We start from the raw sequence: 15219 nt of genomic DNA, 5'->3' as shown, positions 1-15219 counted from the left end.
GATATTTTCGGCGGGGTTAGTGAAATTTTTATCCATACATTTATGTTGGTCGCATGATCCACGGTTTATTCAGACATTCCCACGAAAGCTAATGAATAGGATTTGCCCCATTTCGCCAGGTTCTGACAAATCTGCCATTTTTGTTTTTGGGGACCAATTGCAGCAATTATTTCCGCCCGACAGTGAAACTTAATTGCAGTAGTGACGATGAGTACTTCGTTCATTCTTCTTTTCAAACCCTACATTATACAATATTCAAGTAAGACATCAAAAAGTTACACGTAAAAAGTAAAAATCAGACTTACCTCTTTTTATCACCTCTGGAACAGCTTGCCGTGCCGAACTTTCAGTAACAACGTTACAAATAAACAAATCTGCGACGTCGTGGTCCACTCGTAAATCGGTGACAGTCAAATCAAAAACTCGGTGCGGATTTTTACCACACGCGTGGCATTACCCCGATGTATCCTATGATCCTGCCAAGACAAATGGTTCAAATGGCTCTGAGCACTATGGGACTTAACATCTGACGTCATCAGTCCCATAGAACTTACAAGGGAACTTCCCCATCGCACCCCCCTCAGATTTAGTTATAAGTTGGCACAGTGGAACACAGATCAATCGAGAAAACAGGAAGAAGTTTTGTGGAACTATGAAAAAATAAGCAAAATATACACTCTTGGAAATTGAAATAAGAACACCGTGAATTCATTGTCCCAGGAAGGGGAAACTTTATTGACACATTCCTGGGGTCAGATACATCACATGATCACACTGACAGAACCACAGGCACATAGACACAGGCAACAGAGCATGCACAATGTCGGCGCTAGTACAGTGTATATCCACCTTTCGCAGCAATGCAGGCTGCTATTCTCCCATGGAGACGATCGTAGGGATGCTGGATGTAGTCCTGTGGAACGGCTTGCCATGCCATTTCCACCTGGCGCCTCAGTTGGACCTGTGTGCCTCGGTCGTATGCAGTCCTGATTGTGGCGCTCACCTGCACGGCGCCAAACACGCATACGACCATCATTGGCACCAAGGCAGAAGCGACTCTCATCGCTGAAGACGACACGTCTCCATTCGTCCCTCCATTCACGCCTGTCGCGACACCACTGGAGGCGGGCTGCACGATGTTGGGGCGTGAGCGGAAGACGGCCTAACGGTGTGCGGGACCGTAGCCCAGCTTCATGGAGACGGTTGCGAATGGTCCTCGCCGATACCCCAGGAGCAACAGTGTCCCTAATTTGCTGGGAAGTGGCGGTGCGGTCCCCTACGGCACTGCGTAGGATCCTACGGTCTTGGCGTGCATCCGTGCGTCGCTGCGGTCCGGTCCCAGGTCGACGGGCACGTGCACCTTCCGCCGACCACTGGCGACAACATCGATGTACTGTGGAGACCTCACGCCCCACGTGTTGAGCAATTCGGCGGTACGTCCACCCGGCCTCCCGCATGCCCACTATACGCCCTCGATCAAAGTCCGTCAACTGCACATACGGTTCACGTCCACGCTGTCGCGGCATGCTACCAGTGTTAAAGACTGCGATGGAGCTCCGTATGCCACGGCAAACTGGCTGACACTGACGGCGGCGGTGCACAAATGCTGCGCAGCTAGCGCCATTCGACGGCCAACGCCGCGGGTCCTGGTGTGTCCGCTGTGCCGTGCGTGTGATCATTGCTTGTACAGCCCTCTCGCAGTGTCCGGAGCAAGTATGGTGGGTCTGACACACCGGTGTCAATGTATTCTTTTTTCCATTTCCATGAGTGTACAAACTGAGTAGTCCATGCGCAACATAAGCAACATCAAGGAGGAGGTGAGCCGAGGAGCGCTGTGGTCCCGTGGTTAGCGTGAGCAGCTGCGGAAGGAGAAGTCGTTGGTTCAAGTCTCCCCTCGAGTGAAAAGTTTACTTTCTTTATTTTCGCAAAGTTATTATCTGTCCGTTCGTTCATTGACGTCTCTGTTCACTGTAATAAGTTTAGTGTTTGTATTTTGCGACCGCACCGCAAAACCGTGCAATTAGTAGACGAAAGGACGTGGCTCTCCAATGGCAACCGAAAACATTTGATCGCAAGGTCATAGGTCAACCGATTCGTCCACAGGAAAACACGTATTTTGCGACCGCACCGCAAAACCGTGCAATTAGTAGACGAAAGGACGTGACTCTCCTATGGCAACCGAAAACATTTGATCGCAAGGTCATAGGTCAACCGATTCCTCCACAGGAAAACACGTCTGATATATTCGATACGACATTGGTGATGGCATGTGCGTCACAGGAATATGTTGTCGACCCACCTAACTTGTACACTTGGCGAATGGGTAAAAAGGTTCTTCTACCTTGCCCGATTTAGGTTTTCTTTTGGATGTGATAATCACTCCCAAAAAAGTGATTGCATCGGACAGACGAACGGACAGATAATAATTGTCTGAAAACAAAAAATTAAAATTTTCTCTGGAGGGAAGACTTGAACCAAGGACCTCTCCTTCCGCAGCTGTTCACCCTAACCACGGGACCACGGCGCTCCTCAACTCACATAATCCTTGATGTTGCCTATTGTACGCATGGACTACGCAGTTTGTATATTTTGCTTATTTTTTTCATACTTCTGCACAACTTCTTCCTGTTTTCTCGATTGATCTGTGTTCAGTTTTTCAAGGCCTATCCACTGTGCCAACTTATAACTAAATTCGAGGGAGGTGCGATGGGGAGGTTCCCTTGTTAGAACTACTTAAACTTAAATGACCTAAGGACACCACACACATCCTTGCCCGAGGCAGGATTCGAACCTGCGACCGTAGCAGTCATGCGGTTCCGAACTGAAGCGCCTAGAACTGCTCGGCCATCATGGCCGGCCTGCCAAGACACAGAGTACCGAGCCTTCAATATCATTCCAATGGCGAATTATATTCAAGCAATATTTGAAACAAAATAGACAGAAGTACGATATCAGAAGGTTTAAATTGTGTTGCGATAATGGATACTGCTGCATTTTTCGAATTTACATTGGGAAAGTACTTGAGAAAGAAATATTCTGTCCACAAATATTGTGACAAATTTGTTTAAAGATTTATTCAGCAATGGCTAGACTTTATGTACAGATAGTTTGTATAGCAGTGTAGATATAGCACCCAAACTCATAACAAGGCATACGCATTTGGTTGGTACCATTTGACTAAATGGCAAAGGAATTCCCAAAGGAACTGTAACGACCAAATCTAAACTTGGGTAAGTGACTGAAAAAGAGAATAGTCAAGGAATTACGGTCCTCAGATGCAGAGACCAAAGACACATTTTGGTTCTAAATTTGAGTGAAACGGAAAACGTGACAACCAAAAGAGGGGTTTATCGAAAACTAAAAATTCTCACTGAACATAATAATGAGGTGAAAACTGCTGTTGACCTTTCTGATCAGACGAGTGCATATATCTCTCCAGTGAGGAAGATAGTAAAATGGTATCGAAAGTTAACATTTGATCTTGTTTTGAACAACGATGTTGTGAAAGCGCTGTTTGGATCCGGAGATTCGATGGGACTGAAAACGTCAATAAAGATATTAGAGGAATAACTGGCAGATGTATTCACATGAACGAACTCCAGTCAGTGTCGATACAAGAAGGAAACACCAGTTGGAAAATAAGGGAAGGGAAGGTGCATAAAGTGCGTTGATATTGTTGTGGAAGTTAAAAGAAAAACACAAAAATATCTGGGCGCTATTCAACTAGAAATTTAACTAAACAGATGATTAAGATGGTTACCTTTTGGAATACGTGCAAATCAAAATACCATCTTTACACTAAATGATTTAATAAACTTCTTTGAAATGACAACATTTGTCTTTTTAATCTGGATACAGCCTTTGCTATGCAGGGATGAGGCATGGACGACGAAATACACAGTTTGGGTCTGACCATGACTTCTGCTCGGATAGCCGAAGCGGGAAATCCGTAAAGATAGAAATCCGGGTTCGACACCCGGTCCAGCACGGAGTTGCATTGTCGTCATTCCATTACGCAGCTGTAGGTGGTTTACATCTCTAACTGCGAACACGTTTCGTGTCTGTCAAACGAAGAGTCCGCTGTAAGCTCCCATAGGACTGATGACGCGCTTAACGTGGTAACTGAATTACGATTATAAAAACAAACAAACATCGTCCGAACAGGCCTCGAAGGCCCAACGGTATCGACCGGCCACCGTGTCATCCTCAGCCCTTGGGCGTCATCGGATGCGGATATGGAGGTCATGTGGTCAGCACACTACTCTCCTGGCCATTGTCAGTTTTCGTCAGTGGTGGCTCCACATTTCAGTCAAGGAGCTCCTCAATTGGCCTCATAAGAGGCGAAGGCACCCCAGGGGACCCGGGTTCGAATCCGAGTCTGCCACAAATTTTCATCTTTCCCCATTTATTTAAATCAATGCCTGCTCGAAACGAACGTCTCTAATTCCTTTGTGTCTAAATTATGAGTGCAGGGAAAAGGCAGGAAATGGACCTATAACGCATTTGCGTTTCAATACAAAGGCTTATTAACATTAACAGAGAAGACTGTAGTGGAGAATTGTTATCGACATAAAAATTTTCTGGGTGTGGTACTGCGTCATAATGTTTAAAAATACTGCTTCTGGAGAAAAACCAACGTTTCGGCCACGGTTGCAGCGGCCTTCTTCTGGGTCTACCGGTGCGTTATAGCTATGCAGTGTCCTTATATTTTGTTGTTACTGTTCACTGCGCATGCCGTTACGTCATTATTTTAAAAAATAGTTCGTTTCATGGGCCACTTAAGGAAGAAGAAGAGAGAAATTTATTTTTATAGATTATTGCGGTGGAGGAAGAGCGTAACCTCTCTTGTGGTATGTGCCATGATTGGTGGTCACCATCGAATGGCTGCCCCGTTTACCAAATGCTGGACATCGGCCGCGCTGCGGCAATTTTTTTCTTTTTTTTTTGGTCATCAGTCTACTGACTGGTTTGATGCGGCCCGCCACGAATTCCTTTCCTGTGCTAACCTCTTCATCTCACTTGCAACCTACGTCCTCAATTATTTTCTTGACGTATTCCAATCGCTGTCTTCCTCTACAGTTTTTGCCCTCTACAGCTCCCTCTAGTACCATGGAAGTCATTCCCTCATGTCTTAGCAGATGTCCTATCATCCTGTTCCTTCTCCTTCTCAGTGTTTTCCACATATTCCTTTCCTCTCCGATTCTGCGTAGAACCTCCTCATTCCTTACCTTATCAGTCCACCTAATTTTCAACATTCGTCTATAGCACCACATCTCAAATGCTTCGATTCTCTTCTGTTCCGGTTTTCCCACAGTCCATGTTTCACTACCATACAATGCTGTACTCCAGACGTACATCCTCAGAAATTTCTTCCTCAAATTAAGGCCGGTATTTGATATTAGTAGACTTCTCTTGGCCAGAAATGCCTTTTTTGCCATAGCGAGTCTGCTTTTGATGTCCTCCTTGCTCCGTCCTTCATTGGTTATTTTACTACCTAGGTAGCAGAATTCCTTAACTCCATTGACTTCGTGACCATCAATCCTGATGTTAAGTTTCTCGCTGTTCTCATTTCTACTACTTCTCATTACCTTCGTCTTTCTCCGATTTACTCTCAAACTATACTGTGTACTCATTAGACTGTTCATTCCGTTCAGCAGATCATTTAATTCTTCTTAACTTTCACTCAGGATAGCAATGTCATCAGCGAATCGTATCATTGATATCCTTTCGCCTTGTACTTTAATTCCACTCCTGAACCTTTCTTTTATTTCCATCATTGCTTCCTCGATGTACAGATTGAAGAGTAGGGGCGAAAGGCTACAGCCTTGTCTTACACCCTTCTTAATAAGAGTACTTCGTTCTTAATCGTCTACTCTTATTATTCCCTCTTGGTTGTTGTACATATTGTATATGACCCGTCTCTCCCTATAGCTTACCCCTACTTTTTTCAGAATATCGAACAGCTTGCACCATTTTACATTGTCGAGCGCTTTTTCCAGGTCGACAAATCCTATGAAAGTGTCTTGATTTTTCTTTAGCCTTGCTTCCATTATTAGCCTGTGGCAATTACTCGCCGGTAATGCTCGTGCCTTATGTGGACAGTGCGGTCTGTTAGGCTCTGATTGCTGGCAGCCAAGATGGGACAAGCCTGAGTCCATCCTCTCTCTTCATTTTATTAGGGTGTTTAGGTATTTCGATGGCCTCCCAGATTTTGCGTTTCGTCATAACCGGCTGCTTGGCCAACACACAGGCTTCGCTGAATTTTATTTCCTTTCCGCAGTCTTGCTGATTTTCTGCCACTGCAGATTTGTTGTGTTTCCCTAGACGAATATAGCGCTCGTGTTCCCGAATGCGCTTTGCTATTGGCCTGCCAGTCTCACCGATGTATGCCTCTCCGCGTTAGCATTCCACCTTGTAGACGCCTGCAGCGTGTAATGCACCCACGCTGTCCGTAGTGGAGCCTAGCACTTCCTGGATCCTGCGACCACTATAGAAGACGGGCTGCACCCCAACCCGGTGAAGGTGTTTGCCTATTCGGTCAGTAACATTTTTCACACAAGGTAAGTGCATTGTTGGCTGCAGTTTGTCTATTTCTTGCTTATGCTTACTTTTGTTCGTCGACAAGGCTGTGTGGATCGACTTACGGCTGTAGCCATGGGCTAGAAACTTTGTGCGTAGCCTTTTAAGCTCGGGTGTTATGATTTGAGCATCACTTAGGCGAGCGCACGGGTTGCCAAAGAACGGATGACTGAGTTCTTCTGCGCTGGGTGGTGGTAGGATTGGGCGTGCAGATACCTGTCTGTATGTGTAGGCTTGCGATATAGTCTGTGCCCCAGTGTGCCCTCCGTTGTCCTGTATACTTCGACGTCTAGAAATGGTTCAAATTGTTCAAATGGCTCTGAGGACTATGGGACTTAACTTCTGAGGTCATCAGTCCCCTAGAACTTAGAACTACTTAAACCTAACTAACCTAAGGGCATCACACACATCCATGCCCGAGGCAGGATTCGAACCTGCGACCGTAGCGGTCGCGCGGTTCCAGACTGTAGCGCCTAGAACCGCTCGGCCACACCGGCCGGCTTCTAGAAATGGAATTGCACCATTCTTGTCTACTTCGAGCGTGAACTGTATCTTCCCGTGCATGTTGTTCAAATATTCCTGAAACTTCCGTAGCTCCGTTTCACCATGAGGCCGTATAGCAAACGTCTCGTCCAAGTATCTGAGCCAGCAACGTGGGCGTAAAGAAGCTGAACCAAAGGCCGTTGCTTCAAAGGCTTCCATGATTATGTCGGCTGCCATTGTTGTAATTATAGAAACAAAACAGGAATATACAAAAATTTGAAAACTTATGTTTGTCATGTTCATTGTATTATCTTATGACTTTCGTGGTTTACTTGATATTGATTGTAACATAGTTCTACGAGCACCGCGCCTCAGGATACACAGATCGAAAGGTTTCTTGCTTAATTAACCTGTCAAGCTAAAGACTCATTACTGGTATTCACGAATTTACGTTTCGATCGTTACCTCATTAACGAAATTGGAATTATGGTGTGCTGCGCCGGCAGGGTCGCAACTCAGTCGTTAGAGCTGTTCGAAAGCACGAGAGTAGCTCGCAGGATAATGTGCAGTGCATACAGTTTTGCTTCTCGGACGAGTGGCTATAGCATCCAAAAGGCAGTTAGGCCTTTATACCTTATGTTCCAAATCTTTGGTCTGGCTCCCATTATCAGTGGTAGCAAAGATTCGTCATCTTGTCCCTTCGGCACGTCATTAAAGAGACTCTTAGGATACGTCATACCAGTGATATGGCTTACGTGCATCTGTGCCTCTGGCCTCTACTGCTTTTATAAAGAAGTGCGTCTAATGGAAATAACTCCAAGGTTTCCTGTGGCGGGCCGTGTTACAACTGTATTCTTTGTTTTACTGGTTTTGTTAGAGCCAGGTATATTGTTATGCAGATGTCTATATACTGGGCACAATTTCGTTAGTGGCATCACGAAATTGCTGGAAAAGGTAGATGCACTGTTCACCATGCGAGATCGCACTTACATAACGAAAATATATCGCAAAACTCGCTTTACAGCAGTTTCACTGTTGAGTGCTGTCCTCATCATGGTTGTTATACCAGTTAGCTCACTAGCATCCTATAACTTCGCAGACTATCCAAGGATGTCCATCATGATATGTCTACAAGCATTTGTCACGATATGGAGGGTTCAGTTTTTCGCCACTGTGCTGCTACTTCGACACAGGATGGGCATCGTGTGCGGGCACGTGCTGAGGAGTACCTGGCCACCGACGGGCAGCGAGGACGCTCTGGAGGAGCTGGCGACGCGCGCGGGACAGCCGGGGGTGGCGGGGGCGGTGGGGGCGGAGGTGCGTCGACTTCAGCGCGCCAGATTGGCCCTCCACCGTTGCGCCCGCCTCTGCAGTCTCCACTTCGGACCCGCACTGCTGCTGGCGGTCTTGGGAGATTTCGTCGTGATGACCTGCTGCGCATACTGGCTTGTATGCGTGACAAGTGAAGCACACTACCAGCTAGCAAACAAGAGCGCGCTAGTACTCATGAACGCTTTCAGCCTTACTAACGCCCTGTGTCGCCAGTTGGCGGTCTGCTGGGCCTGTTCCTCGGCGGCCGAGCGCGCCGACAGAACTGGTCTGTTGCTGTCCAGGCTGGAGCCGCTGCTACGTTCCGGGCCGGCAGCGGACGTTCTACGACTTCCGGTGGACAGACTATGTGTTTCCGCCATGGGATTTTATAACATCGACCTTCAGATGTTCGTAACTACTGTTAGTGCTGCAGTCGCCTATCTCGTGATTCTTATACAAATTCCTACCTAAAGCACTACATATTGTCTTTAACTAGGGAGCCCATCTTCCTTGAAGTGCCATGCATGGAAACTATCTTTGCTGTAAACACAGTCTTGCAAATATAAAACTAGTGGCGTGTGCCTATATCCTTCTAATGAGTACGTGGAAAATACAAACTATTCTTCAATCAATCGTACCTTTTTGTACAGGAGAATGTTATATCTGGTCTGTGTTTCAATCTAGTGACCGAATTTAAAATGAAGGAACGCGCACCAGAGATCGCCATTACCATTTACGGCATTTTCTTCTGTTTTTATTATTGTGAGACATGAAGCCATTTAAAAAAAATCCTGTTTGGGGTACTACACTACTGGCCGTTAAAATTGCTACACCACGAAGATCACGTGCTACAGATGCGAAATTTACCCGACAGGAAGAAGATGCTGTGATATTCAAACGATTAGCTTTTCAGAGCATTCACACAACGTTGGCGCCGGTGGCGACACCTACAACGTGCTGACATGAGGAAAGTTTCCAACAAATTTCTCATACCCAAACAGCAGTTGATCGGCGTTTCCTGGTGAATGCCTCGTGTAAGGAGGAGAAATGCGTACCATCACGTTTCCGACTTTGATAAAGGTCGGATTGTAGCCTATCGCGATAGCGGTTTATCGTATCGCCACATTGCTGCTCGCGTTGTTCGAGATCCAATGACTGTTAGCAGAATATGGAATCGGTGGGTTCAGGAGGGTAATACGGAACGCCGTGTTGAATCCCAACGGGCTCGTATCACTATCAGTCGACATGACAAACATCTTATCCTCTTGACTGTAACGGATCGTGCAGCCACGTATCGATCCCTGAGTCAACGGATGGGGACGTTTGCAAGACAACAACCATCTACACGAACAGTTCGACGACGTTTGCAGCAGCATGGACTATCAGCTCGGAGACCATGGCTTCGGTTACCCTTTGATGCTGCATCACAGACAGGAGCACCTGCGATGGTGTACTCAACGACGAACCTGGGTGAAAGAATGGCAGAACGTCATTTTTTCGGATGAATCCAGGTTCTTTTTACAGCATCATGATGGCCGCATCCTTGTTTGGTGACACTGCAGTGAAAGCATATTGGAAGCGTGTATTCGTCATCGCCACACTGGCGTATCACCCGGCGTGATGGTATGGGGTGCCATTGGTTACACGTCTCGGTCACCTATGGCTCGCATTGACGGCACTTTGAACAGTGGACGTTACATTTAAGATGTGTTATGACCCATGGCTCTACCCTTCATCCTATCCCAGCGAAACCCTGCATTTCAGCAGGATAATGCACGACCGCATGTTGTAGGTCCTGTACGGGCCTTTCTGGATACAGTAAATGTTCGACTGCTGCCCTGACCAGCACATTCTCCAGATCTCTCACCAATTGAAAACGTCTGGTCAATGGTGGCTTGGCAACTGGCTCGTCACAATACGCTAGTCACTACTCTTGATGAACTGTGGTATCGTGTTGAAGCTGCATGGGCAGTTGTACCTGTACACGCCATCAAAGCTCTGTCTGACTTAATGCCCAGGCGTATCAACGCCGTTATTACGGCCAGAGGTGGTTGCTCTGGGTACTGATTTCTCTGGATCTATGCACCCAAATTGCGTGAAAATGTAATCACATGTCAGTTCTAGTATAATATATTTGTCCAATGAATACCCGTTTATCATCTGCATTTCTTCTTGGTGTAGCAAATTTAATGACCAGTATTGTATTTAATCTCAATGACGCGTTTCACCATTTTGGGGGCATCATCAGAGTGTGTAAAAGTAACTGCATGTATAACCCATCCGTCGTAAAGCCATATGAAATGGAAAATGGACGCAGTAGTAACTGGATATGGAATCCATCCGTCATAAAAACACATAAAATGCAAGCTGGACCTTGAGCACACCTGAGGACTTCGCAATAGCAGTGCAAAATAGGGCCATGCTTACGAAATGAACGTGGTATGTGCTGCACGCGGGTCATACCACGTTTGTTTTGTAAACATGGTCCTATTTTGTATTGTTACGGTGGAGTCAGCTAGTGTGCCCAGGGACCAACTTGCATTTTATATGTTTTTATAACGGATGGATTACTTATCCAGTTACTATTGCGTCCGTTTTCCATTTTATATGGCTTTGCGATGGATGGGTTACATATGCAGCTACTTCCACACAATCTGATGATGTCCCAAAAGGGTGAAACGCGTCGTTGATATTAAATAATTTCACAGCCAAGACTGTATCCATTCTGAAACATTTATAACTATTCTAGTTTTACCCTATATGTTCTTTATAGTATATTTAAGCTATTAGGATAATATTGTTATTCTTCAATTACAGAATATTACAGTCAGTAAAACTCCGTTTGTTTTCAGAACTACGCACACAGTTAAGCCATACTTCTTCAGGAGTCCACAGTCTTGTACCTTAACACATTACTTTCCAGTGTTGCCCACATGCAAAACAAAGTTTTCAGTAAGTTCAGATGTTTTTAATGGTGACTGAGGACAGTACACTGAACAAAATTACGTCAGTATTTATTTCATTTTCATATTAATAATTATAGCTATTAAGCTTATTGAGCTGATTAGTATGGTTCAAATGGATCTGAGCACTATGCGACTTAACATCTGAGGTCATCAGTCCCCTATAACTTAGAACTACTTAAACCTAACTATCCTAAGGACATCACACATATCCATGCCCGAGGCAGGATTCGAACCTGCGACTGTAGCGGTCGCGCGGTTCAAGACTGAAGCGCCTAGAGCTGCTCGGCTACAGCGGCCGGCGCTGATTAGTACCTCAAGTTCGTGTGGTAAGAGCAAAACTATATTGTTTATTTTCTTCTGGGCAGCAGGTCGGGCGTTGGAATGTGGACACATGGATGAAAAACAGTTAGTCTATACTGATTGACATACTCCACTTAGCGGTGCAGTTAGGACTGTGCAGAAAATATCGGGTAGTGAATCACGTGACGTGTTTGTGAGAAGACGGTTCGATGTGGAGAAGGAACAACTGATGTGTAAACGTATTAAGGTAGCACATTTAAAAATATCTGCTATTATACCCGCTATACACGAACTTGTGAATGTCTTTTAAGACATGCAAGATGAGTTTTGTATAAGAAGTTCATTTTGACTGCATTTTGTGAACTTAAGCTTTGTGTTGCATGTGCGCAACAATGGGATGAAATGGGTTAGAACAGAAGAAAGTCTTCTACAGTGCAACATGTGATATTTGCAAATGAACTAAGATTCTTTAATGTCTTATAATTTTCCCTGTCTTGAAAACGGAAAATGCTGTTATTCTCAAATACCTCCTATTTCAAAATGTATTTAACTTGCAATTCGTTGCTGATAATATTTATACTTAATTTTATTTCACTTGCTATTATTGGTCTGCAGTAGAGTAATAAAGTAATAGAGATGCTATTAAATACAGAACTGACAAGACTTTCTCGACGAAAACTTTTTAAAATTTTAACGAATATTTGTTCCTAGGTACATGACCATGTGTGGTGAACATTTCTTTCACATTTGGAAAACTTTACTTTTCTGGAGAATTTCTTGCAATTTCATAGAAGGACTATATCACGCAAAAAAACCAATGTTATCACTAAAAACTTAAACAAGAAAATAAATTAAACTCCCTTTAAAGGGAGGGCTAGAGGCGTAAGTTTGAAAAGTACTCCAAGGGACAACACTCTTCCTTATTATACGAAGTTTTCAGTGAGATACACTGTATGTCTAAAGAACCAAATCCTAATAAATAGGTTCCCAAATATTTTATAGTAAAATCTTGTATTTATTTTCGTTCTGCCAATTCGTGTATAATAAACGGAGGTCTAACTTGTTTTCCTTTGAATCACTTGACGTCAGTACTAGAATGGACCCTCAGACAAACCACCTGTACCAAATAAAGTTAGTAGTCTGTACTGTAAGACCTACAGCGTATGTTAATATTTTAATTTCGTCTATCATCAGTAGCTGCTCAAACTTGCTTCCACTGTGTAGCACATGAGGCAAGTCATATCAGGCTTGATGTCTACGGGAAAGATATAATAATAGGACATCTACTGGTTACCCATGAGATTCATCGCATCAGGAGAAAAATGTCAATAATATTCTTGCGACACTAAAGACATCATTATATGTAAAACACACGTGAAGTTCTTTTCTCTGTTCTCCTCTCCTGCAGAAAAATAATAATTTAAATAAAGAAGAATTTTTAATATACCAAACAAGCTTCTAATCCAGACTAAAAAGTATAAAATAATTTTTCCTAGCCCATAAAAATAGTTTCGAAAACTTGTGATTGTTAATTTTTAATAGCCATGAATTACTTGTAAGATTTAAAACGAGAAACGTGGGGGAATGCAGTAGATGATAACAGGAAGGTGAACTACTAATGCATCAATTAGTAAGTAGTTTAACAGTAAGCAGGTGAATTACTTATACATCAGTTATGTATTTTATACGTTACACCTTTTTCTTTTTAAACCTTACAAGTGTTTTTATAGCTGTTAAAAATTCACGATCATATATTTTCAGGACTGTCTGCTTGGGATTAGGAATCTGTACTGGGCTAGGAGAAATTATTTTATACTTTTTTGTCCGATTTACAAACTCGGTGGATTAAAATTTAATTTTGATTTAAATAATTATTTTCTGCTTTTTAATCGTTTGTGTGTGAAAGTTATCAATCGATCCCAAACATTTTAATGAGATTACATTAGAGAAATATGGTAAATTTCAGTTTCTCTTCACCACACTCAATCAATATACTGCTTCGTCCTACGTAAATCTCGCGGAAATACCGTGAAAGTAAAAATTAGAAAGATTCGAGCTCGCACAGTGGCTTGCTAACAATCGTTGTTCCCAAGAACCATTCGCTACTGGAACAAGAAAAAGGGGAAATGACAACAGTACACACAGCACCGTCTGCCATACACCAAATAAGAAAGTGAGTTACATTGTTCTGCGCCTTCCTATAAAGTGTGTAGTTCATTTCGAAGTTAATTTAAAATAAATTGCAAAATTTGTATCGATCAGGCAGACAGACAAGAAAGTGACGTAATAAAGACATGGTAACTGGGGAAATAGTTGAAGCATTAGCCAAAAATTATCATACGTGACCCACACATACCTGGGTGACAAATAAATGAGAACCTTGTGACACACTGACATTCCCAGACAAACAGTGGTTACCGCAAATGAGAATTGAGACGTTACTGACACTATAGATATATGAAAGAGAAGAAAACACACAACTAAGAAGCTTGTGCCACCTGAAACTGTCGAACTGTTATGAGCTGTCGCACGTTTTAACAAAACATACCACTTTACTGTGCGAGAGTCAACGCGAGCAACTGTTTGTATGTGCTTCTGTACTACCATATAAAGACAAGTCAGCATTGAACGTTGCTACCAAAAATCCCGACAAGTACTTGAACTATTAACTTCAAATTTTCACACGATACATTAATAAACGTTCGGACAAGCGAACCTACGTATAGTTCTAATATATGGTAAATAATTATATATACACTATGTAAAGGGGCAGTTTTATTACTAGAAATCACCTCAAAAAGTTCTTGATCGATTTACTTCAAATTTTTAAAAGATCGTCTGATAAGCATTCAGTTGGGCATTTGCGTTTGGATTTTCCGTTGCCCATATTCACAATTCTGTGTACTGACATATCCTGTCAGATGGAAGTGGGTTTCGTCTGTCCACAAAATCTTCCATGGCCAATCATATATATAAAATTGTTGGCAAAAATCACAAGGGTCTTCCAGTTTACTTCAGATTTTTACATGATGCTCTAATATATGTTCAGACAGACATACTCTACATATCTTTAATATAAGGGGCATTCAAAAAGAAACGAGCTGGAGGCATAATTACAGAAACCAGTATCTGTATTGACCTTGGCTATTTGAGACACTTGTCCCACTGTGTCCCATGGCGCTGAATGGCTGTCTCTAAAACCTCGGATCTGCTATGTTAACCAGTTCCACACGTACAGCAGGACGTCGCCGTCCACACGAATGCGGGAAAGGTTATGCTGACATCCTTCTTTGACCAAGATGTCCCCTTCTGATTCACTTCCTGCAGCACGGGACAACAGTGAATGCCCAGTGTTACTTGCAATCCCTGACCCCCCTTCGCCAAGCGATCAAATCAAAACGACCAGGCAATCTCACCCGTGGGGTCATTCTGCTCCATGACAATGCAAAGCCTCATACGACCAACACAGTCGGGGCACTCCTGTAGAAATTCAAATGGGAGGTTCTCGGCCACCCTCCATACAGTCCGGACCCTCTCCCTGTGATTATGCCATTTTTGGTCCCCTGGTTTCTGTAATTAT

The 15219-nt window shown here is 43.7% G+C and overlaps 1 protein-coding gene across 1 annotated transcript; it reads left to right on the top strand.

Annotated features, from left to right (window-relative positions):
• The first annotated feature begins 8256 nt into the window (after positions 1-8256).
• Positions 8257-8844, top strand: LOC126195533 (putative gustatory receptor 2a). Its single transcript, XM_049934160.1, has one exon. The coding sequence runs from the start codon at positions 8257-8259 to the stop codon at positions 8842-8844; it is 588 nt and encodes a 195-aa protein (XP_049790117.1).
• The last annotated feature ends 6375 nt before the right edge of the window (positions 8845-15219 follow it).

This window comes from Schistocerca nitens, chromosome 7 (genome assembly GCF_023898315.1).
Source record: "Schistocerca nitens isolate TAMUIC-IGC-003100 chromosome 7, iqSchNite1.1, whole genome shotgun sequence".
In the NCBI taxonomy this organism is placed as follows: domain Eukaryota; kingdom Metazoa; phylum Arthropoda; class Insecta; order Orthoptera; family Acrididae; genus Schistocerca; species Schistocerca nitens.
Note: the sequence above shows the minus strand (reverse complement) of the source record. Positions and strands in the feature narration are given on the sequence as shown.

Coding starts and splice junctions, on each gene's coding strand:
- LOC126195533 (XM_049934160.1), top strand. CDS start 8,257: ATGGGCATCGTGTGCGGGCACGTGCTGAGGAGTACCTGGCCACCGACG.